Source organism: Bufo bufo, chromosome 7, assembly GCF_905171765.1.
Source record: "Bufo bufo chromosome 7, aBufBuf1.1, whole genome shotgun sequence".
Lineage (NCBI taxonomy): Eukaryota > Metazoa > Chordata > Amphibia > Anura > Bufonidae > Bufo > Bufo bufo.
The window spans coordinates 217,437,335-217,463,265 of NC_053395.1; the positions used below are offsets into that span (position 1 = coordinate 217,437,335).

At 36.0% G+C, this 25,931-nt stretch overlaps 1 protein-coding gene across 1 annotated transcript in view; it reads left to right on the forward strand.

Moving 5' to 3' along the window:
• TMEM163 (transmembrane protein 163) overlaps window positions 1-25,931 on the forward strand; it is a 173,477-nt gene that overhangs the window by 140,554 nt on the left and 6,992 nt on the right. Inside the window, exon 6 of the mRNA XM_040441062.1 lies at window positions 7,840-7,951. Within this exon, the coding sequence (XP_040296996.1) occupies window positions 7,840-7,951 (112 nt within the window). The remainder of the gene's footprint in view (window positions 1-7,839; window positions 7,952-25,931) is intronic.

A 25,931-nucleotide genomic window follows, 5' to 3' on the forward strand; every position in this document is an offset into this window, starting at 1 on the left:
AGGGTCAAGAATAAGGTTAAAGTCGCCACAGAAGACGACCGTTCCCCAAATCAGTCAAAGGGCTTTATCAACTAGGTCCAGAATTGGTTGGGAGCATAGGCATTAAGAAAAGTGATTTAATTGAAGATTGGTCACGAGGGGGCCCCTGATGGATGTCTAGGGTATCCAGCGCCATGGGTAGTTGGGGAGTATATCCCCCGGGGCAAAAGAGGTCAACTGAGGGTCTCAGCGCAGGGTCTCCTGGCGTGGCAGGGTTGGGGGACAATGGGGAGCATCTTGTGAGAAGGGTGCGCCCTCTGAACTGACCTGCGGTGCTGTATGAAGCGGCAGTGTGGCGGTGGATTGCTGATGCTTGGGCCAGTGGGGAGAATCAGGGCCGCTGTGAGCCTATAGAGATCACGGTCCAGTGGTGGCAGAAGGATTTCGGTCTGGACTGTGGGTCCATACGGGCTGCTCTGCAGGATCAGGTAAGGAGGGCACTGAAGTGGATCGGCGCCTGCCCGCTTGCAAAGGAAGGCTGTCGGGCACAGCAGGGAGCGCTTCTGATGTCCGCGTGGCGTGAGTGCCTGCGCCATCTTGTGAGCGCATGGCGCCGCCATTGAGAGCAGGAGCCAGTGAGGTGGACTGCCGGGCAAACAGAGACGTGGCAAGTCGCCTTGGGAGGATGCCAGGGGAGCCAATGGTCGGGCTCTACCCTTCTCCAAGGTTTTGCCCATGTGGGACAAATCACGCTGGGGATGTGGAGGAGCTCTGGCTGAGCGCGTCTTCACTCCTCCATGGCTGGTCACGACGCCCGGGTGAAATAATTTTTGGGCTGCAATCAATCACGACCATTGATGTTTTGCGGTCAGAAAATTGCGGATCCGCAAAACACGGATACCGGCCGTGTGCATTCCGCATTTTGCTTAATGGAATGGACGGCCCATAATAGAGCAGTCCTATCCTTGTCTGTAATGCAGACAATAACAGGCAATGTTTTTTTTTTTTTGCAGAACGGACATGCGGATATACGGGCAAAGAATGCACACAGAGTAATTTCTGTTTTTTGCGGCCCCGTTAATTGGTTCCGCATATGGGCTGGAAAAATATGGAACGGACACGGACAAAAAATACGTTTGTGTGCATGGTTCCTTAGGGTGACTTCTGGGATTTCAGCCACACAACGGCTTGTATTCCTTCTTTTGTCAATTCTGGATTCTGTGCACAAATGAAAAATTTGTGCCGGACGCTGGACTCTAAAAATAAATATTCAATCCCCATTGAATGGAATTATTGAAGAATTAAATTCAGCAACATGATTACTACTGCTCACTTGAGGTGACCTCACTTAATCCTGGAGTATTTGATTAATGAACTGGGAAAACCAGGAGCCTGTGAACCAAGATTTCTAATATCAGCTCCTGGAATTTCCTAGGTTTAAAAGAAAACTTTTATAGGAATATACTGTAGGTGATGTAAAATCCTAAGAGGAAATCGTAAATACATTTTAATTTGAATGTCTCTTTCATCTGAATGAAGCAAAGATTTTATATTCCATTTATTTTGGGAAAAGCTTCCATTTGTACTCATTGTCGCTCCCCACTGACTAATGCCCTATATGTAAGGTAGCCATGTACAAGAATATAACTACTATAATACTGCCTCCTATGTACAAGAATATAACTACTATAATACTGCTCCTATGTACAAAAATATAACTACTATAATACTGCTCCTATGTACAAGAATATAACTACTATAATACTGCCTCCTATGTATAAGAATATAACTACTATAATACTGCCTCCTATGTACAGGAATATAACTACTATAATACTGCCTCCTATGTACAGGAATATAACTACTATAATACTGCCTCCTATGTACAAGAATATAACTACTATAATACTGCTCCTATGTACAAAAATATAACTACTATAATACTGCTCCTATGTACAAGAATATAACTACTATAATACTGCCTCCTATGTATAAGAATATAACTACTATAATACTGCCTCCTATGTACAGGAATATAACTACTATAATACTGCCTCCTATGTACAGGAATATAACTACTATAATACTGCCTCCTATGTACAAGAATATAACTACTATAATACTGCTCCTATGTACAAGAATATAACTACTATAATACTGCTCCTATGTACAAGAATATAACTACTATAATACTGCCTCCTATGTACAAGAATATAACTACTATAATACTGCTCCTATGTACAGGAATATAACTACTATAATACTGCCTCCTATGTACAAGAATATAACTACTATAATACTGCTCCTATGTACAAGGATATAACTACTATAATACTGCTCCTATGTACAAGGATATAACTACTATAATACTGCTCCTATGTACAAGAATATAACTACTATAATACTGCCTCCTATGTACAAGAATATAACTACTATAATACTGCTCCTATGTACAAGGATATAACTACTATAATACTGCTCCTATGTACAAGAATATAACTACTATAATACTGCTCCTATGTACAAGAATATAACTACTATAATACTGCCTCCTATGTACAAGAATATAACTACTATAATACTGCTCCTATGTACAAGAATATAACTACTATAATACTGCTCCTATGTACAAGAATATAACTACTATAATACTGCCTCCTATGTACAAGAATATAACTACCATAATACTGCTCCTATGTACAAGAATATAACTACCATAATACGGCTCCTATGTACAAACCGGATTCCAAAAAAGTTGGGACACTATACAAATCGTGAATAAAAACTGAATGCAATGATGTGGAGGTGCCAACTTCTAATATTTTATTCAGAATAGAACATAAATCACGGAACAAAAGTTTAAACTGAGAAAATGTACCATTTTAAGGGAAAAATATGTTGAATCAGAATTTCATGGTGTCAACAAATCCCCAAAAAGTTGGGACAAGGCCATTTTCACCACTGTGTGGCATCTCCCCTTCTTCTTACAACACTCAACAGACGTCTGGGGACCGAGGAGACCAGTTTCTCAAGTTTAGAAATAGGAATGCTCTCCCATTCTTGTCTAATACAGGCCTCTAACTGTTCAATCGTCTTGGGCCTTCTTTGTTGCACCTTCCTCTTTATGATGCGCCAAATGTTCTCTATAGGTGAAAGATCTGGACTGCAGACTGGCCATTTCAGTACCCGGATCCTTCTCCTACGCAGCCATGATGTTGTGATTGATGCAGAATGTGGTCTGGCATTATCTTGTTGAAAAATGCAGGGTCTTCCCTGAAAGAGATGACGTCTGGATGGGAGCACATGTTGTTCTAGAACCTGAATATATTTTTCTGCATTGATGGTGCCTTTCCAGACATGCAAGCTGCCCATGCCACACGCACTCATGCAACCCCATACCATCAGAGATGCAGGCTTCTGAACTAAGCGTTGATAACAACTTGGGTTGTCCTTGTCCTCTTTGGTCCGGATGACATGGCGTCCCAGATTTCCAAAAAGAACTTTGAATCGTGACTCGTCTGACCACAGAACAGTCTTCCATTTTGCCACACTCCATTTTAAATGATCCCAGCTGGCCCAGTGAAAACGCCTGAGCTTGTGGATCTTGCTTAGAAATGGCTTCTTCTTTGCACTGTAGAGTTTCAGCTGGCAACGGCGGATGGCACGGTGGATTGTGTTCACTGACAATGGTTTCTGGAAGTATTCCTGAGCCCATTCTGTGATTTCCTTTACAGTAGCATTCCTGTTTGTGGTGCAGTGTCGTTTAAGGGCCCGGAGATCACGGGCATCCAGTATGGTTTTACAGCCTTGACCCTTACGCACAGAGATTGTTCCAGATTCTCTGAATCTTCGGATGATGTTATGCACAGTTGATGATGATAGATGCAAAGTCTTTGCAATTTTTCGCTGGGTAACACCTTTCTGATATTGCTCCACTATCTTTCTGCGCAACATTGTGGGAATTGGTGATCCTCTACCTATCTTGGCTTCTGAGAGACACTGCCACTCTGAGAAGCTCTTTTTATACCCAATCATGTTGCCAATTGACCTAATTTGTGTTAATTGGTCTTCCAGCTCTTCGTTATGCTCAAATTTACTTTTTCCAGCCTCTTATTGCTACTTGTCCCAACTTTTTGGGGATTTGTTGACACCGTGAAAATTGGAGTCAACGTATTTTTCCTTTAAAATGATACATTTACTCGGATTAAACGTTTGATCTGTCATCTACGTTCTATTACAAATAAAATATTGCCATTTGCCATCTCCACATCATTGCATTCAGTTTTTATTCACAATTTGTTTAGTGTCCCAACTTTTTTGGAATCCGGTTTGTACAAGAATATAACTACTATAATACTGCTCCTATGTACAAGAATATAACTACTATAATACTGCTCCTATGTACAAGAATATAACTACTATAATACTGCTCCTATGTACAGGAATATAACTACTATAATACTGCTCCTATGTACAAGAATATAACTACTATAATACTGTTTCCTATGTACAAGAATATAACTACTATAATACTGCCCCCTATGTACAAGAATATAACTACTATAATACTGCTCCTATGTACAAGAATATAACTACTATAATACTGTTTCCTATGTACAAGAATATAACTACTATAATACTGCCTCCTATGTACAAGAATATAACTACTATAATACTGCTCCTATGTACAAGAAAATAACTACTATAATACTGCTCCTATGTACAAGAATATAACTACTATAATACTGCTCCTATGTACAAGAATATAACTACTATAATACTGTTTCCTATGTACAAGAATATAACTACTATAATACTGCCCCCTATGTACAAGAATATAACTACTATAATACTGCTCCTATGTACAAGAATATAACTACTATAATGCTGCCTCCTATGTACAAGAATATAACTACTATAATACTGCTCCTATGTACAAGAATATAACTACTATACTACTGCTGCTATGTACAAGAATAGAACTACTATAATACTGCTCCGATGTACAAGAATAGAACTACTATAATACTGCTCCTATGTACAAGAATATAACTACTATACTACTGCTGCTATGTACAAGAATAGAACTACTATAATACTGCTCCTATGTACAAGAATATAACTACTATAATACTGCTCCTATGTACAAGAATATAACTACTATAATACTGCTCCTATGTACAAGAATATAACTACTATAATACTGCTCCTATGTACAAGAATATAACTACTATAATACTGTTTCCTATGTACAAGAATATAACTACTATAATACTGCCCCCTATGTACAAGAATATAACTACTATAATACTGCTCCTATGTACAAGAATATAACTACTATAATACTGCTCCTATGTACAAGAATATAACTACTATAATACTGCCTCCTATGTACAAGAATATAACTACTATAATACTGCTCCTATGTACAAGAATATAACTACTATAATACTGCTCCTATGTACAAGAATATAACTACTATAATACTGCCCCCTATGTACAAGAATATAACTACTATAATACTGCTCCTATGTACAAGAATATAACTACTCTAATACTGCTCCTATGTACAAGAATATAACTACTATAATGCTGCCTCCTATGTACAAGAATATAACTGCTATAATACTGCCTCCTATGTACAAGAATATAACTACTATAATACTGCCTCCTATGTACAGGAATATAACTACTATAATACTGCCTCCTATGTACAGGAATATAACTACTATAATACTGCTCCTATGTACAAGAATATAACTACTATAATACTGCTCCTATGTACAAGAATAAAACTACTATAATACTGCTCCTATGTACAAGAATATAACTACTATAATACTGCCTCCTATGTACAAGAATATAACTACTATAATACTGCCTCCTATGTACAAGAATATAACTACTATAATACTGCTCCTATGTACAAGAATAAAACTACTATAATACTGCTCCTATGTACAAGAATATAACTACTATAATACTGCCCTCCATAGACACAGATATGTTATTGCACTATGACTATAAGAAGTAATCTTAGTGCTTGTACTGTGTGATAAGAAGACATGAACAGGTGCGGATCCTGGTGAGAAACTAATTTTCTGTCTCCCGGGAACAGCGTTGTGGAAATTAAGAACAGGGGATTCTGTGTAGTCGGTGACAGCGTAGTAATTCTATGATAAATTGTATACTCTTCTCAATGGGTTTAATAAATTACAGTAAATTGGCGCAGTACCCCTCCTGCATGTTAAGAAGTCCCCTCTTAATGGAGCGTCACTAACGATCAGGGCTGGTACTGGGGAGATGACAGTTCAGGGATATCGCGCTCTACGTTGCTGCCCTGTGCGGATCTGTGGTGCGAATAAATTGAGAGGCAGCTCTGTGAGGGGAATAGTAATCAGGGGCGAAACATGAAGTTCCTGTCTCCGGGGAGCCATGAACAGCTGATGGGAGAAGATGGAACAAACATGGACCTGTGTTCTCCTCACTGCAGAGGAGGAACCGAAAATAAACATGTAACGAGTCAATTAAGATGCTAAACGCCTGGCCCGCGATGTGGAGAGCCCTGTACCATGTAGTATCAACCCAGGGCCAGGCTCAATAACACAGACTTCAAGGAACAGAGATATCTAGAAGGATGCAAGGAGAAACTATGTGCAGGATTTTCTCATGAGGGAGGGGGGATTAAATAAATCCTTATGAAGATTTGGCCGGACTCAGAACGTTGCGCACACTGCACTCCCCCCCCCCCCCCATTCTCATAGCTCTTACAACTGGTGTACTTACCATCGATGCACCATTCTTCTGTTTCTGAGATAAAACCACTCCATTTTATGGCAGCCACCACTAGGGTAAGCCCAGTGCAGAGATTTGTTTTACAGCTTCCTTTAATCTAAATGGTAGCTGTATACAATCCTATGCCATGAGCTCCCCCTAGTGGTGGCTGCAGTCAGTCAGTTTTATTATGATCTGAAGGATCTAATAAATAATTTATGGCACTTTTCTGGTGTAAATGCACTGAGAAATATGATGTTCAGAATGAGTGTAAAGTGGGCCGGTGACTCGGAGTGCAATATTTATTATAAAATTATCATAATTTCCTCCACTTTATAAAATAAACATAAATTCATTAGAAGCACACTGAGAGGGGGGTCCATACTACGTTTTGCAATGGGGCACAATAGATGGGATCTGTGTACACCCCTGTCTCCTATTATAGCAAGCGGAGCAGAGCATATGGCTGCCAAATATCTGGGAGAAGGGTTCCTAGTTTCTTCTAAAATGGGATTTATTTTGTCCCTGAACATCAGCAGCCACATCTTCTGCTCAGCTACCTGCAGCTGCCACTAGATGGAGCTCACAGCACACAGATTTATACAGCTTCTGTTCAGTTCAATGCTTAGTGTATAAATCCATACGCAGTGAGCTCCCCCTAGTGGAGTCTTCAGCCAGACGGAATTATATAATTTATCAAATCAGGAAAAAAAAGTGTTTCTCTATACCGATATAGAATGAAATTAAGGACTTAGAAAGAAAGGGTGGACTTTATTTATAATAAAGATGTAGTACTATTTTCGGGGGTCATGTTGGGGAACAGGATTCTGAGTTTTGCCATGTACTGCCTTGATTTCCATGTAAGTCCCTGATTAATGCATTGTAGAAAATGATCAGGTCACAGAGAGAAATTTCTGCTGTTGAGGATTGTGCAGACTGGAAACAATTGTAACAAACCCCCAGCTGGGAGAAGTTTTAAAGTTGTTCTTGAAACAGGACCTCTTTTTTAAAGATTTTGATTTTTTTTTTTTTACAATCGCTCCAAAATGTCAGGAGATTTTATTAACCAGCCGTCTTGTCTTGCAGGATAACTTTTTATTCAGTGTCTCCATTTTAAGTGGAATTCTCTGCACTCTATTGGCTATCGTGAAATTCATGTTGGGGAGAGTCCTGACGAGTCGAGCGCTCATCACTGATGGTGAGTAATGGAGTAATATATTATCCATATAGTCTATATTTTGGGACACTTACACCACAACCACCTCTCCTGATCAATTGCGGTTCTAGGGTTGCCACCATTTCTATCAGAAATTACCTGCCAAATTAATAAGCGTGACCACTGACAATCTTGTCATAGATGTCTTCACAGACACGGACACCTGAATAAGGCCATAGACTTAACCCTTCCTTTTCTTCTCTATGCGGGGCAGATCGCCATGATAACTTCTACTAGCCACGATTTCATAGTACCCCTGAATACAACATAGCCAATTAGACAATGACCTAGACACTAAGGGAGAGCTTATCACGCCCTGCATTTTATCTTCAAAAAGTTGGAAAATAAGGCTTTTCCAAAGTCAATTGTGCAAAATTTTTGCAACTTTTTGAATTTTTACACCACTCACACCAGTTTTGAAGAGTAGGTGGAAAAGTGTGCATGGTTAGTCACTTCAGATTTATCACTTACTTTTTTTTTTTTTAAGTTGAAAAAAATTCCCAAAGCCCCTCCAGTAGGGGGTGCTGCAGAACAATGGAGTAGCATTTGCAGATAAAAGAGTCAGGTTTAAAGGCATGTTTTTATTGCAGTCATTTTGGGCTAAAAATCATTTCTTAAATTGGTCTTTATTAAAAATATTGAGCCGTTCTGTCACAAAGGGTTAACTGTCTAGCTGTGTGAATGGTACTTTCACTGGTCATCTAATAAACCTTATCTCTAAATTACTAAAAGGTCATAAACACTTACTTAAGCCACACTATTATCAGTAAGATAATAATTGAACTATGAGCGTTTAGGAGGTCAGAGATCAGATATAAGGAGCCATCAGCTGAGCTGCCTGAAGGAACAGAGTGAAAATTCAGAGCCTGCTACTAGAGAATCTCAAGGCTGCACTTTGAAAGGGGCTCAAAATTGTTAATGAAGACCGATTGAAAAAAAAAGATTTTTTTGCTCAAAATTAGTACAATGTAATAATAATAAAAAATTGCCCCCTAAAGTGCACATCGCCTTTAAAGACGAGCCAAATGTAACAGTGTGTGTTGTTTGATAAATTGAAAGTATGCAAACACAGACTCAAAAACTGACTTCACATATTACCCTCATAATAACTTTCCCGCTAAGAGTTACCATACCTCCCAAAATATATAATCACCTCTGTTGCACACAGCATAACACAGCATATTTTTTTTTTGCATTAAAGGGAACCTGTCACGTTGAGCATAGTGTTTGAGCTGCAGGCAGCATATTATAGAGCAGGAAGAGCTGAGCAGATTGATATATGGTTTTATGGGAAAAGATTCATTAAAACTTGTGTTTTATTCATTAAAATTCCTGCTTATTCTGAGCTTTGAAGTCCAGGAGGCGGTCCTATCAGTTAATGACAGCTCTCTCTGTATACAGAGCCATAGGGGGCAGCCTGTCAATCACTGATAGGACCGCCTCCTGGACTTCAAAACATAGAAAGAGCAGGAATTTAAATGAGTAAAACACAAGTTATACTGAATCTTTTCCCATAAAACTATATATCAATCTGCTCAGCTCTTCCTGCTCTATAACATGCTGCCTGTTATATTCACCCGTGTCTCCTGTGGACACAGATGCAGTTGAAATAGGTGACGCTGCAAAATACTAGCAACTAAAGGGGTTATCCCATGAAGAATGTAAAAAATGGAAAACATGTATAATCTAGTACATGACAATCTCTAACAAGCCTAGAACCAGCCCTGTACCTCACATGGATCCAGTTATATCTCAGTTCATTGCTCCAGTTCTTCAGTTTGGGGGGGGGGGGGGTCCTTTATCAGGGAGTGTGTCCTTTCTGCTGCAGCTGGTGGCAGTTAAAGGATGGAACTGAGCATGTGTGTTCGTCTCAGTGAACAAACAGCAGGTGGCGCTATACAGATGGTTTCAGTGAATATCTCAGTAGCTATAATACATGTTTAATTGCGTGCAATTACAAAAGTATTGACAGTCAGGTTTTGGTTTGAAAACTGTTGAATATTTCCGTGGGACAACCCATTTAATATTGCCAGTGGAAAATTTCTACCACCACTGGCTTGCCGATGTAAATACCGGCTGGGCAGCAAACCTAAGGTTGCTCTTAGGGTCGGACGCTGACCAACGAAATTGACAGATAGGTCCTAACGATGGGCTGCCACCATTTAGGTCCTGGAAAACTCGTTTAACCTTTCAGGAGCCGGCATCTACGCTATTCTAAAATCTCACTTATATTCTGTGGCCGGTAGTGAACGGGACAGATCAGATGCAATTGTTTGGCTGCAGAACTAGTTTGCTCCATGTAGATATAATTACAGAAACTGCTTCCTCTGCAGCCGGCAGATGCTCCATCACAACTAATACAATTTGCACCGAGGCACAGCTATGAGCCTGCACTTTTATAATGGATGAAGTACACATACAAACCACAGAGGAATAGCTGCAGCCATTAAATAAAGCCAGACAGCAATTATTCCCGGCAGCTTGTGTTCTCAGGGCTGCAAAATTCCATTCTGAACATTGTGTAACATATCATACGTCTGCATGAACATATTCACTTACCTGGGGAAAACAGTAATAGTGATCTGTCTGTATTCTACATGGCATTAATAATAAACCCCTGTCACTGCTGATGATATCAACAATGATATATACTATAATACGGCTCCTATGTACAAGAATATAACTACTATATTACTGCTCCTATGTACAAGAATATAACTACTATAATACTGCCACTATGTACAAGAATATAACTACTATAATACTGCCTCCTATGTACAAGAATATAACTACTATAATACTGCTCCTATGTACAAGAATATAACTACTATAATACTGCTCCTATGTACAAGAATATAACTACTATAATACTGCCTCCTATGTACAAGAATATAACTACTATAATACTGCCTCCTATGTACAAGAATATGACTACTATAATACTGCTCCTATGTACAAGAATATAACTACTATAATACTGCCTCCTATGTACAAGAATATAACTACTATAATACTGCTCCTATGTACAAGAATATAACTACTATAATACTGTCTCCTATATACAGGAATATAACTGCTATAATACTGCCTCCTATGTACAAGAATATAACTACTATAATGCTGCTCCTATGTACAAGAATATAACTAATATAATACTGCCTCCTATGTACAAGAATATAACTACTATAATACTGCCTCCTATGTACAAGAATATAACTACTATAATACTGCCTCCTATGTACAAGAATATAACTACTATAATGCTGCTCCTATGTACAAGAATATAACTACTATAATACTGCCTCCTATGTACAAGAATATAACTACTATAATACTGCTCCTATGTACAAGAATATAACTACTATAATGCTGCTCCTATGTACAAGAATATAACTACTATAATACTGCCTCCTATGTACAAGAATATAACTACTATAATACTGCTCCTATGTACAAGAATATAACTACTATAATGCTGCTCCTATGTACAAGAATATGACTACTATAATACTGCTCCTATGTACAACAATATAACTACTATAATACTGCTCCTATGTACAAGAATATAACTACTATAACACTGCTCCTATGTATAAGAATATAACTACTATAATGCTGCTCCTATGTACAAGAATATAACTACTATAATACTGCCTCCTATGTACAAGAATATAACTACTATAATACTGCTCCTATGTACAAGAATATAACTACTATAATACTGCTCCTATGTACAAGAATATAACTACTATAATACTGCCTCCTATGTACAAGAATATAACTACTATAATACTGCTCCTATGTACAAGAATATAACTACTATAATACTGCCTCCTATGTACAAGAATATAACTACTATAATACTGCTTCCTATGTAAAAGAATATAACTACTATAATACTGCTCTTATGTACAAGAATATAACTACTATAATACTGCCTCCTATGTACAAGAATATAACTACTATAATACTGATACTATGTACAAGAATATAACTACTATAATACTGCCTCCTATGTACAATAATATAACTACTATAATACTGCTTCCTATGTAAAAGAATATAACTACTATAATACTGCTCTTATGTACAAGAATATAACTATAATACTGCTTCCTATGTACAAGAATATAACTACTATAATACTGCTCCTATGTACAAGAATATAACTATAATACTGCTTCCTATGTACAAGAATATAACTACTATAATACTGCTTCCTATGTACAAGAATATAACTACTATAATACTGCTTCCTATGTACAAGAATATAACTACTATAATACTGCTTCCTATGTACAAGAATATAACTACTATAATACTGCCACTATGTACAAGAATATAACTACTATAATACTGCCTCCTATGTACAAGAATATAACTACTATAATACTGCTCCTATGTACAAGAATATAACTACTATAATACTGCTCCTATGTACAAGAATATAACTACTATAATACTGCCTCCTATGTACAAGAATATAACTACTATAATACTGCCTCCTATGTACAAGAATATGACTACTATAATACTGCTCCTATGTACAAGAATATAACTACTATAATACTGCCTCCTATGTACAAGAATATAACTACTATAATACTGCTCCTATGTACAAGAATATAACTACTATAATACTGTCTCCTATATACAGGAATATAACTGCTATAATACTGCCTCCTATGTACAAGAATATAACTACTATAATGCTGCTCCTATGTACAAGAATATAACTACTATAATACTGCCTCCTATGTACAAGAATATAACTACTATAATACTGCCTCCTATGTACAAGAATATAACTACTATAATACTGCCTCATGTACAAGAATATAACTACTATAATGCTGCTCCTATGTACAAGAATATAACTACTATAATACTGCCTCCTATGTACAAGAATATAACTACTATAATACTGCTCCTATGTACAAGAATATAACTACTATAATGCTGCTCCTATGTACAAGAATATAACTACTATAATACTGCTCCTATGTACAACAATATAACTACTATAATGCTGCTCCTATGTACAAGAATAAAACTTCTATAATACTGCCTCCTATGTACAAGAATATAACTACTATAATACTGCTCCTATGTACAAGAATATAACTACTATAATGCTGCTCCTATGTACAAGAATATAACTACTATAATACTGCTCCTATGTACAACAATATAACTACTATAATACTGCTCCTATGTACAAGAATATAACTACTATAACACTGCTCCTATGTATAAGAATATAACTACTATAATGCTGCTCCTATGTACAAGAATATAACTACTATAATACTGCCTCCTATGTACAAGAATATAACTACTATAATACTGCTCCTATGTACAAGAATATAACTACTATGATACTGCTCCTATGTACAAGAATATAACTACTATAATACTGCCTCCTATGTACAAGAATATAACTACTATAATACTGCTCCTATGTACAAGAATATAACTACTATAATACTGCCTCCTATGTACAAGAATATAACTACTATAATACTGCTTCCTATGTAAAAGAATAACTACTATAATACTGCTCTTATGTACAAGAATATAACTACTATAATACTGCCTCCTATGTACAAGAATATAACTACTATAATACTGATACTATGTACAAGAATATAACTACTATAATACTGCCTCCTATGTACAATAATATAACTACTATAATACTGCTTCCTATGTAAAAGAATATAACTACTATAATACTTTTCTTATGTACAAGAATATAACTATAATACTGCTTCCTATGTACAAGAATATAACTACTATAATACTGCTCCTATGTACAAGAATATTACTATAATACTGCTCCTATGTACAAGAATATAACTATAATACTGCTTCCTATGTACAAGAATATAACTACTATAATACTGCTTCCTATGTACAAGAATATAACTACTATAATACTGCTTCCTATGTACAAGAATATAACTACTATAATACTGCTTCCTATGTACAAGAATATAACTACTATAATACTGCCACTATGTACAAGAATATAACTACTATAATACTGCCTCCTATGTACAAGAATATAACTACTATAATACTGCTCCTATGTACAAGAATATAACTACTATAATACTGCTCCTATGTACAAGAATATAACTACTATAATACTGCCTCCTATGTACAAGAATATAACTACTATAATACTGCCTCCTATGTACAAGAATATGACTATTATAATACTGCTCCTATGTACAAGAATATAACTACTATAATACTGCCTCCTATGTACAAGAATATAACTACTATAATACTGCTCCTATGTACAAGAATATAACTACTATAATACTGTCTCCTATATACAGGAATATAACTGCTATAATACTGCCTCCTATGTACAAGAATATAACTACTATAATGCTGCTCCTATGTACAAGAATATAACTACTATAATACTGCCTCCTATGTACAAGAATATAACTACTATAATACTGCCTTCTATGTACAAGAATATAACTACTATAATACTGCCTCCTATGTACAAGAATATAACTACTATAATGCTGCTCCTATGAAAAAGAATATAACTACTATAATACTGCCTCCTATGTACAAGAATATAACTACTATAATACTGCTCCTATGTACAAGAATATAACTACTATAATGCTGCTCCTATGTACAAGAATATAACTACTATAATACTGCTCCTATGTACAACAATATAACTACTATAATGCTGCTCCTATGTACAAGAATATAACTACTATAATACTGCCTCCTATGTACAAGAATATAACTACTATAATACTGCTCCTATGTACAAGAATATAACTACTATAATGCTGCTCCTATGTACAAGAATATAACTACTATAATACTGCTCCTATGTACAACAATATAACTACTATAATACTGCTCTTATGTACAAGAATATAACTACTATAATACTGCCTCCTATGTACAAGAATATAACTACTATAATACTGATACTATGTACAAGAATATAACTACTATAATACTGCCTCCTATGTACAATAATATAACTACTATAATACTGCTTCCTATGTAAAAGAATATAACTACTATAATACTGCTCTTATGTACAAGAATATAACTATAATACTGCTTCCTATGTACAAGAATATAACTACTATAATACTGCTCCTATGTACAAGAATATAACTATAATACTGCTTCCTATGTACAAGAATATAACTACTATAATACTGCTTCCTATGTACAAGAATATAACTACTATAATACTGCTTCCTATGTACAAGAATATAACTACTATAATACTGCTTCCTATGTACAAGAATATAACTACTATAATACTGCCACTATGTACAAGAATATAACTACTATAATACTGCCTCCTATGTACAAGAATATAACTACTATAATACTGCTCCTATGTACAAGAATATAACTACTATAATACTGCTCCTATGTACAAGAATATAACTACTATAATACTGCCTCCTATGTACAAGAATATAACTACTATAATACTGCCTCCTATGTACAAGAATATGACTACTATAATACTGCTCCTATGTACAAGAATATAACTACTATAATACTGCCTCCTATGTACAAGAATATAACTACTATAATACTGCTCCTATGTACAAGAATATAACTACTATAATACTGTCTCCTATATACAGGAATATAACTGCTATAATACTGCCTCCTATGTACAAGAATATAACTACTATAATGCTGCTCCTATGTACAAGAATATAACTACTATAATACTGCCTCCTATGTACAAGAATATAACTACTATAATACTGCCTCCTATGTACAAGAATATAACTACTATAATACTGCCTCCTATGTACAAGAATATAACTACTATAATGCTGCTCCTATGTACAAGAATATAACTACTATAATACTGCCTCCTATGTACAAGAATATAACTACTATAATACTGCTCCTATGTACAAGAATATAACTACTATAATGCTGCTCCTATGTACAAGAATATAACTACTAAAATACTGCTCCTATGTACAACAATATAACTACTATAATGCTGCTCCTATGTACAAGAATATAACTACTATAATACTGCCTCCTATGTACAAGAATATAACTACTATAATACTGCTCCTATGTACAAGAATATAACTACTATAATGCTGCTCCTATGTACAAGAATATAACTACTATAATACTGCTCCTATGTACAAGAATATAACTACTATAATACTGCTCCTATGTACAAGAATATAACTACTATAACACTGCTCCTATGTATAAGAATATAACTACTATAATGCTGCTCCTATGTACAAGAATATAACTACTATAATACTGCCTCCTATGTACAAGAATATAACTACTATAATACTGCTCCTATGTACAAGAATATAACTACTATAATACTGCTCCTATGTACAAGAATATAACTACTATAATACTGCCTCCTATGTACAAGAATATAACTACTATAATACTGCTCCTATGTACAAGAATATAACTATTATAATACTGCCTCCTATGTACAAGAATATAACTACTATAATACTGCTTCCTATGTAAAAGAATATAACTACTATAATACTGCTCTTATGTACAAGAATATAACTACTATAATACTGCCTCCTATGTACAAGAATATAACTACTATAATACTGATCCTATGTACAAGAATATAACTACTATAATACTGCCTCCTATGTACAATAATATAACTACTATAATACTGCTTCCTATGTAAAAGAATATAACTACTATAATACTGCTCTTATGTACAAGAATATAACTATAATACTGCTTCCTATGTACAAGAATATAACTACTATAATACTGCTCCTATGTACAAGAATATAACTATAATACTGCTTCCTATGTACAAGAATATAACTACTATAATACTGCTTCCTATGTACAAGAATATAACTACTATAATACTGCTTCCTATGTACAAGAATATAACTACTATAATACTGCTTCCTATGTACAAGAATATAACTACTATAATACTGCTCCTATGTACAAGAATATAACTACTATAATACTGCTCCTATGTACAAGAATATAACTACTATAATACTACCTCCTATGTACAAGAATATAACTACTATAATACTGCTCCTATGTACAAGAATTTAACTACTATAATACTGCTTCCTATGTACAAGAATATAACTACTATAATACTGCCTCCTATGTACAAGAATATAACTACTATAATACTGGTCCTATGTACAAGAATAAAACTACTATAATACTGCTCCTATGTACAAGAATATAACTACTATAATACTGCTATATACAAGAATATAACTACTATAATACTGCTCCTATATACAAGAATATAACTACTATAATACTGCCCCCTATGTAAAAGAATATAACTACTATAATACTGCCTCCTATGTACAAGAATATAACTACTATAATACTGCCTCCTATGTACAAGAATCAAACTACTGTAATACTGCTCCTATGTACAAGAATAAAACTACTGTAATACTGCTCCTATGTACAAGAATATAACTACTATAATACTGCTCCTATGTACAAGAATAAAACTACTGTAATACTGCTCCTATGTACAAGAATATAACTACTATAATACTGCTATATACAAGAATATAACTACTATAATACTTCTCCTATGTACAAGAATATAACTACTATAATACTGCCTCCTATGTACAAGAATATAACTACTATATTACTGCCTCCTATGTACAAGAATCAAACTACTATAATATTGCTCCTATGTACAAGAATATAACTACTATAATACTGCATCTTATGTACAAGAATAAAACTACTATAATACTGCCTGCTATGTACAAGAATATAACTACTATAATACTGCTCCTATATGCAAGAATATAACTACTATAATACTGCCTCCTATGTACAAGAATCAAACTACTATAATATTGCTCCTATGTACAAGAATATAACTACTATAATACTGCATCTTATGTACAAGAATATAACTACTATAATACTTCTCCTATATGCAAGAATATAACTACTATAATACTGCCTCCTATGTACAAGAATAAAACTACTATAATATTGCTCCTATGTACAAGAATATAACTACTATAATACTGCATCTTATGTACAAGAATAAAACTACTATAATACTGCCTCATATGTACAAGAATATAACTACTATAATACTGCTCCTATGTACAATAATATAACTACTATAATACTGCTCCTATGTACAAGAATATAACTACTATAATACTGCCTCCTGTGTACAAGAATATAACTACTATAATACTGCCTCCTATGTACAAGAATATAACTACTATAATACTGATCCTTTGTACAAGAATATAACTAGTATAATACTGCCCCCTATGTACAATAATATTACTACTATAATACTGCCTCCTATGTACAAGAATATAACTACTATAATACTGCTCCTATGTACAAGAATATAACTACTATAATGCTGCTCCTATGTACAAGAATATAACTACTATAATACTGCTCCTATGTACAACAATATAACTACTATAATACTGCTCCTATGTACAAGAATATAACTACTATAACACTGCTCCTATGTATAAGAATATAACTACTATAATGCTGCTCCTATGTACAAGAATATAACTACTATAATACTGCCCCCTATGTACAAGAATATAACTACTATAATACTGCTCCTATGTACAAGAATATAACTACTATAATACTGCTCCTATGTACAAGAATATAACTACTATAATACTGCCTCCTATGTACAAGAATATAACTACTATAATACTGCTCCTATGTACAAGAATATAACTACTATAATACTGCCTCCTATGTACAAGAATATAACTACTATAATACTGCTTCCTATGTAAAAGAATATAACTACTATAATACTGCTCTTATGTACAAGAATATAACTACTATAATACTGCCTCCTATGTACAAGAATATAACTACTATAATACTGATCCTATGTACAAGAATATAACTACTATAATACTGCCTCCTATGTACAATAATATAACTACTATAATACTGCTTCCTATGTAAAAGAATATAACTACTATAATACTGCTCTTATGTACAAGAATATAACTATAATACTGCTTCCTATGTACAAGAATATAACTACTATAATACTGCTCCTATGTACAAGAATATAACTATAATACTGCTTCCTATGTACAAGAATATAACTACTATAATACTGCTTCCTATGTACAAGAATATAACTACTATAATACTGCTTCCTATGTACAAGAATATAACTACTATAATACTGCTTCCTATGTACAAGAATATAACTACTATAATACTGCTCCTATGTACAAGAATATAACTACTATAATACTGCTCCTATGTACAAGAATATAACTACTATAATACTACCTCCTATGTACAAGAATATAACTACTATAATACTGCTCCTATGTACAAGAATTTAACTACTATAATACTGCTTCCTATGTACAAGAATATAACTACTATAATACTGCCTCCTATGTACATGAATATAACTACTATAATACTGCTCCTATGTACAAGAATAAAACTACTATAATACTGCTCCTATGTACAAGAATATAACTACTATAATACTGCTATATACAAGAATATAACTACTATAATACTGCTCCTATATACAAGAATATAACTACTATAATACTGCCCCCTATGTAAAAGAATATAACTACTATAATACTGCCTCCTATGTACAAGAATATAACTACTATAATACTGCCTCCTATGTACAAGAATCAAACTACTGTAATACTGCTCCTATGTACAAGAATAAAACTACTGTAATACTGCTCCTATGTACAAGAATATAACTACTATAATACTGCTCCTATGTACAAGAATAAAACTACTGTAATACTGCTCTTATGTTCAAGAATATAACTACTATAATACTGCTATATACAAGAATATAACTACTATAATACTTCTCCTATGTACAAGAATATAACTACTATAATACTGCCTCCTATGTACAAGAATATAACTACTATAATACTGCCTCCTATGTACAAGAATCAAACTACTATAATATTGCTCCTATGTACAAGAATATAACTACTATAATACTGCATCTTATGTACAAGAATAAAACTACTATAATACTGCCTGCTATGTACAAGAATATAACTACTATAATACTGCTCCTATATGCAAGAATATAACTACTATAATACTGCCTCCTATGTACAAGAATCAAACTACTATAATATTGCTCCTATGTACAAGAATATAACTACTATAATACTGCATCTTATGTACAAGAATATAACTACTATAATACTTCTCCTATATGCAAGAATATAACTACTATAATACTGCCTCCTATGTACAAGAATAAAACTACTATAATATTGCTCCTATGTACAAGAATATAACTACTATAATACTGCATCTTATGTACAAGAATAAAACTACTATAATACTGCCTCATATGTACAAGAATATAACTACTATAATACTGCTCCTATGTACAATAATATAACTACTATAATACTGCTCCTATGTACAAGAATATAACTACTATAATACTACCTTCTGTGTACAAGAATATAACTACTATAATACTGCCTCCTATGTACAAGAATATAACTACTATAATACTGATCCTTTGTACAAGAATATAACTACTATAATACTGCCCCCTATGTACAATAATATTACTACTATAATACTGCCTCCTATGTACAAGAATATAACTACTATAATACTGCTCCTATGTACAAGAATATAACTACTATAATGCTGCTCCTATGTACAATAATATTACTACTATAATACTGCCTCCTATTTACAAGAATATAACTACTATAATACTGCTCCTATGTACAAGAATATAACTACTATAATGCTGCTCCTATTTACAAGAATATAACTACTATAATACTGCTACTATGTACAACAATATAACTACTATAATGTTGCTCCTATGTACAAGAATATAACTACTATAATACTGCCTCCTATGTACAAGAATATAACTACTATAATACTGCTCCTATGTACAAGAATATAACTACTATAATGCTGCTCCTATGTACAAGAATATAACTACTATAATACTGCTCCTATGTACAACAATATAACTGCTATAATACTGCTCCTATGTACAAGAATATAACTACTATAATACTGCTCCTATGTATAAGAATATAACTACTATAATGCTGCTCCTGTGTACAAGAATATAACTACTATAATACTGCCTCCTATGTACAAGAATATAACTACTATAATACTGCTCCTATGTACAAGAATATAACTACTATAATACTACTCCTATGTACAAGAATATAACTACTATAATACTGCCTCCTATGTACAAGAATATAACTACTATAATACTGCTCCTATGTACAAGAATATAACTACTATAATACTGCCTCCTATGTACAAGAATATAACTACTATAATACTGCTTCCTATGTAAAAGAATATAACTACTATAATACTGCTCTTATGTACAAGAATATAACTACTATAATACTGCCTCCTATATACAAGAATATAACTACTATAATACTGCTCCTATGTACAATAATATAACTACTATAATACTGCCTCCTATGTATAAGAATATAACTACTATAATACTGCTTCCTATGTAAAAGAATATAACTACTATAATAATGCTCTTATGTACAAGAATATAACTATAATACTGCTTCCTATGTACAAGAATATAACTACTATAATACTGCTCCTATGTACAAGAATATAACTATAATACTGCTTCCTATGTACAAGAATATAACTACTATAATACTGCTTCCTATGTACAAGAATATAACTACTATAATACTGCTTCCTATGTACAAGAATATAACTACTATAATACTGCTTCCTATGTACAAGAATATAACTACTATAATACTGCTCCTATGTACAAGAATATAACTACTATAATACTGCTCCTATGTACAAGAATATAACTATAATACTGCTTCCTATGTACAAGAATATAACTACTATAATACTGCTTCCTATGTACAAGAATATAACTACTATAATACTGCTTCCTATGTACAAGAATATAACTACTATAATACTGCTTCCTATGTACAAGAATATAACTACTATAATACTGCTCCTATGTACAAGAATATAACTACTGGGGCGGAGCCTAGCCACGCAGCTGAATGGCCGCACGAGCTTGAGCTCCTCCAGCATTCCGGCTCATTTGCCCTATATAAGCCTATAATTTACTTTATTATGGGGAAACCTGGCAAGGAGAAGATCAGAGGAAGTTCAGAGTCGACCCCACGGCACTCCAAACAGCCAGAGATGGAGAAGTTTCTCCGGAAAACGCCGAGAGCTGCCACACTGAAAGGCGCCAATATGGCGGCGTCTAATGCTCATGACTCCGACGCAGGAGAACTATCCGATGCGGGCAGCGGCTCTGATATTTCAGATAGAAGGCCCAGAGAGCCACCTCTGTCGGAGCGGACCCTTCGCCGGGTTCTTGAATCGGCCCTTACGCCTCTCAAACAAGATCTGGCAGACATCAAAGACGACATAAAACATCTAGGCCAGAGAGTGGTCACATTAGAAGGCACGCAAGAAGCCATTTTGACCTATGAAGGCAAAGCATCAGAGGTGCTAGCATCCCACAAGGCCCTATTGAACGATGCCTTCTTGAAACTGGAAGACCAGGAGAACCGGAGTCGCCGGCGCAACATCCGCATACGCGGCCTACCTGAATCTATTGCGGCAGAGGCCTTGCCGACAGTGGCGCGTGAGTTATTTTCCATGATGCTTGAACCGGAAAGAGCAGAGGGAATAGTGGTGGAGCGCATACACAGGGCGCTGCGCCCTAGGCCCAAACCTCAAGAACCGCCACGTGACGTGATTTGCGGCCTACTAAGTTTTGTAGATACCGCGGCACTGTTGAAAAGGCAAAGAGAAATGGAGGTACTAGAATATGAGAATACGCCGATTCAGATGTTCCAGGATCTAGCGCCATCTACCCTGGCTAAGCGGCGCTTATTTAAGCCCTTACTGGAAGTCCTCAGGAAGACGTCGACCCCGTTCAGATGGCTATATCCATTTGGGCTGGCGATCTCCAGGAATGGAAAGCTACTTACAGTTCGCTCTCCCGCAGACCTAGAGTCAGTTTGGAGGTCCCTGGATGTCCCTCCGGTGGAGATCCCCTCGTGGCTACCAGCCGATCAAGATGGCCCCCTGCCTATTCCGCCACGTGTGTCCTCTTGGCAGACGGCATCCGCAAACAAGTCAGATCGTTTGGGTCGCAGCAGGATGGACGGAGCCCTTACCTGAGCTCAAACCAAGGTGACATTAGTACTATTTGTCTGCTAACATGGACTGCCAATATTAGGTCCTACTTCATTTTTCCACTATAGAGATGACTGTCTCCCGGCCCCTCGGCATAGTGTTTTATGCGGAGGGTAGTGGCCTGTTCACGGTTGTCCTGTTTTTGAGCCAATTTTTTACTTTGGGCTTAGAGTTTTGTATGAGAAGCCAGACCTTAACCGGGACACTCTTCGGCTGTTTTGGAACTCTGCCTCCATGAAGGCAACTTTTTCTTTCCCTATTTGCAGGGTAATGTCCGGATAGATTCCGGTGCTGGAAGTATTTTTTGTTGTTGGTCTCCCCCTTTTTGTTGTAGACCAAAGGTGCTTTACCTGCCCCCTCGCCAATCCAACCCTGTCTTGGATGGTGATAGGTAGGCACCTACTTTTCTCTAGATGAATATTTCATCTGAGCTGGTTTTATACCAGCCTGACATGTTGTTGGTTACCTTTCTCATTTTATATTACTTTATTTTATTCTATTTTACTTGTTCCCCTTTCCCCTCCTTTCCTCATCCTGCTCATTTATGCTGTGCTCTCTCAGATATTTCCATGGATAATATGTGCTTTTTCTCCTTAGTACATATATTGTCATGTCCTCAATTGTGGTCGCCTCTCTAAACGCACACGGGCTGAACGAGCCATGCAAAAGGTCTCAAACCATCTCTCTCCTTCTGAGGGATAAAGTCTCGGTAGCCTTCCTGCAAGAGACACATTTCAGGACAAATAAAATTCCTAATCTTCCTCCCAGGAAGTTTGCTCAGTGGTTTCATAGTACTCATGATTCCGCCAGTAGAGGTGTCAGTGTAGCTATACACAAAAATCTTCCCTTTAAGCATACCGATACTTCAGCGGATCTTGAGGGCAGGTATATTTTTGTAAAGGGGGTAGTTGGTGACTCTCCAGTTACATTCGCTAATCTATATGCGCCTAATAGAGGCCAAGTACCATGGCTCGTTCAGACCCTTGCTTTATTGTCATCTTTTTCTGATGGACTGTTAGTTTTGGGAGGCGACTTCAATGTTGCTCTGGAACCGGCAGTAGACACGTCAGTAGGTAGACCATCTGTGTCCTATAAGCTTTTGAAAAGGCTTAAAACTTCTCTGAGAAAACTAAAGGTCCTCGATGTATGGCGTACTATAAACCCCAATGGTCGAGACTATACATTTTATTCACATGCCAAGATGTCATTCCACAGATTAGATTATTTGTTCTTGTCTGACTCACATATTCGCAATGTCTCTGGAGCCCGGATTGGTAGTATTACGTTATCCGACCATGCCCCTGTTATCATTAACTTCTCCCTGTCCGGACCACAGAGAAAAGAACGCCTATGGCGTTTGAACGATACCTTGATTTTGGACCCCACCCACGCGTGCAAAATCAGGGCCTCGCTTTCCGAATTTTTTGCGCTAAATGATACACCAGATTCCCCGCCTTCTCCTTCCATACTATGGGAATCCCATAAGGTAGTTATAAGGGGGGAACTAATTGCACTTGGGGCCTATGTAAAAAAGCAAAGAACGCAGGCATTAGACGCTTTGCTAGCGAAGATTGCTCGCCTTGAATCCTCTCAAAAGGAATCACAGGCTAAGCGCACCCTGACCGAACTAACTGAAGCTAGAGTGCACTTAAAAAACCTATTAAATATTACCTCTGCAAAGCTGATCCTACGCTCACGATTTAAAGCCTATGCACATGGGGATAGAGGAAACAGACTGATGTCGGCCATTGCCAAGAAGCAGTTCTCTGACTCCTTTGTTTCCTCTATTAAGGACCCCAAAGGCAAAATACATAAATCTACCCCAGATATAGCTAAGGCATTCTGTACTTTTTATGAGACCCTATACAATCTACCCCCCCCAGATGGTGCATCTGTTAGTGATCTCTCAGAAGCTACTGATAACTTCCTACAGAATTTAGATCTCCCTTCTATAGCCCCGGCCAAGGCATCTCAATTGACTAGACCTGTCACTGATCTAGAGATTCACAAAGTACTCATGTCCATCCCCTCGGGCAAAAGCCCAGGACCAGATGGGTTCCCCATCACTTATTATAAATCCTTCAAAGATATTCTAATTCCCCGCTTCAGGAACCTGTGCAATTATCTTCTCACTGGTGGCTCCCTTGCCCCTCATTCCTTATTGGCACATATTACTGTTCTACATAAGGAGAATAAGGATCCGACATGCTGCAGCAACTATAGGCCGATCTCTCTGCTAAACTGTGATGTGAAGTGGTGGGCGAAGATCTTGGCCACTAGGCTTCAGGATGTGCTGCCTGACATCGTCCATGAGGAACAGGTGGGTTTTGTCCATGGCAGACAGGGGTCAGAAAATACAATAAGGCTTCTTCATCTTGTAAATTGGGCTAAAAGATCATCTAAGCCCTTGGTGCTAGTAAGTACGGACGCGGAGAAGGCCTTCGACAGGGTCAGTTGGCATTATATGTCGCGGGCCCTGTCGAGGTTTGGCCTACCTGACCAATTCATTACTGCCATTTATACGTTATACTCGACCCCCTCTGCCATGGTCAAAGTTAATGGAACACTGTCACCACCATTTCGCATCACTAACGGGACAAGGCAGGGATGCCCTTTGTCTCCTGCACTATTCATCTTAGTGATGGAGACCCTTTTATGTAGAATAAGATCGGACCCAGAGATAAAGGGCTTA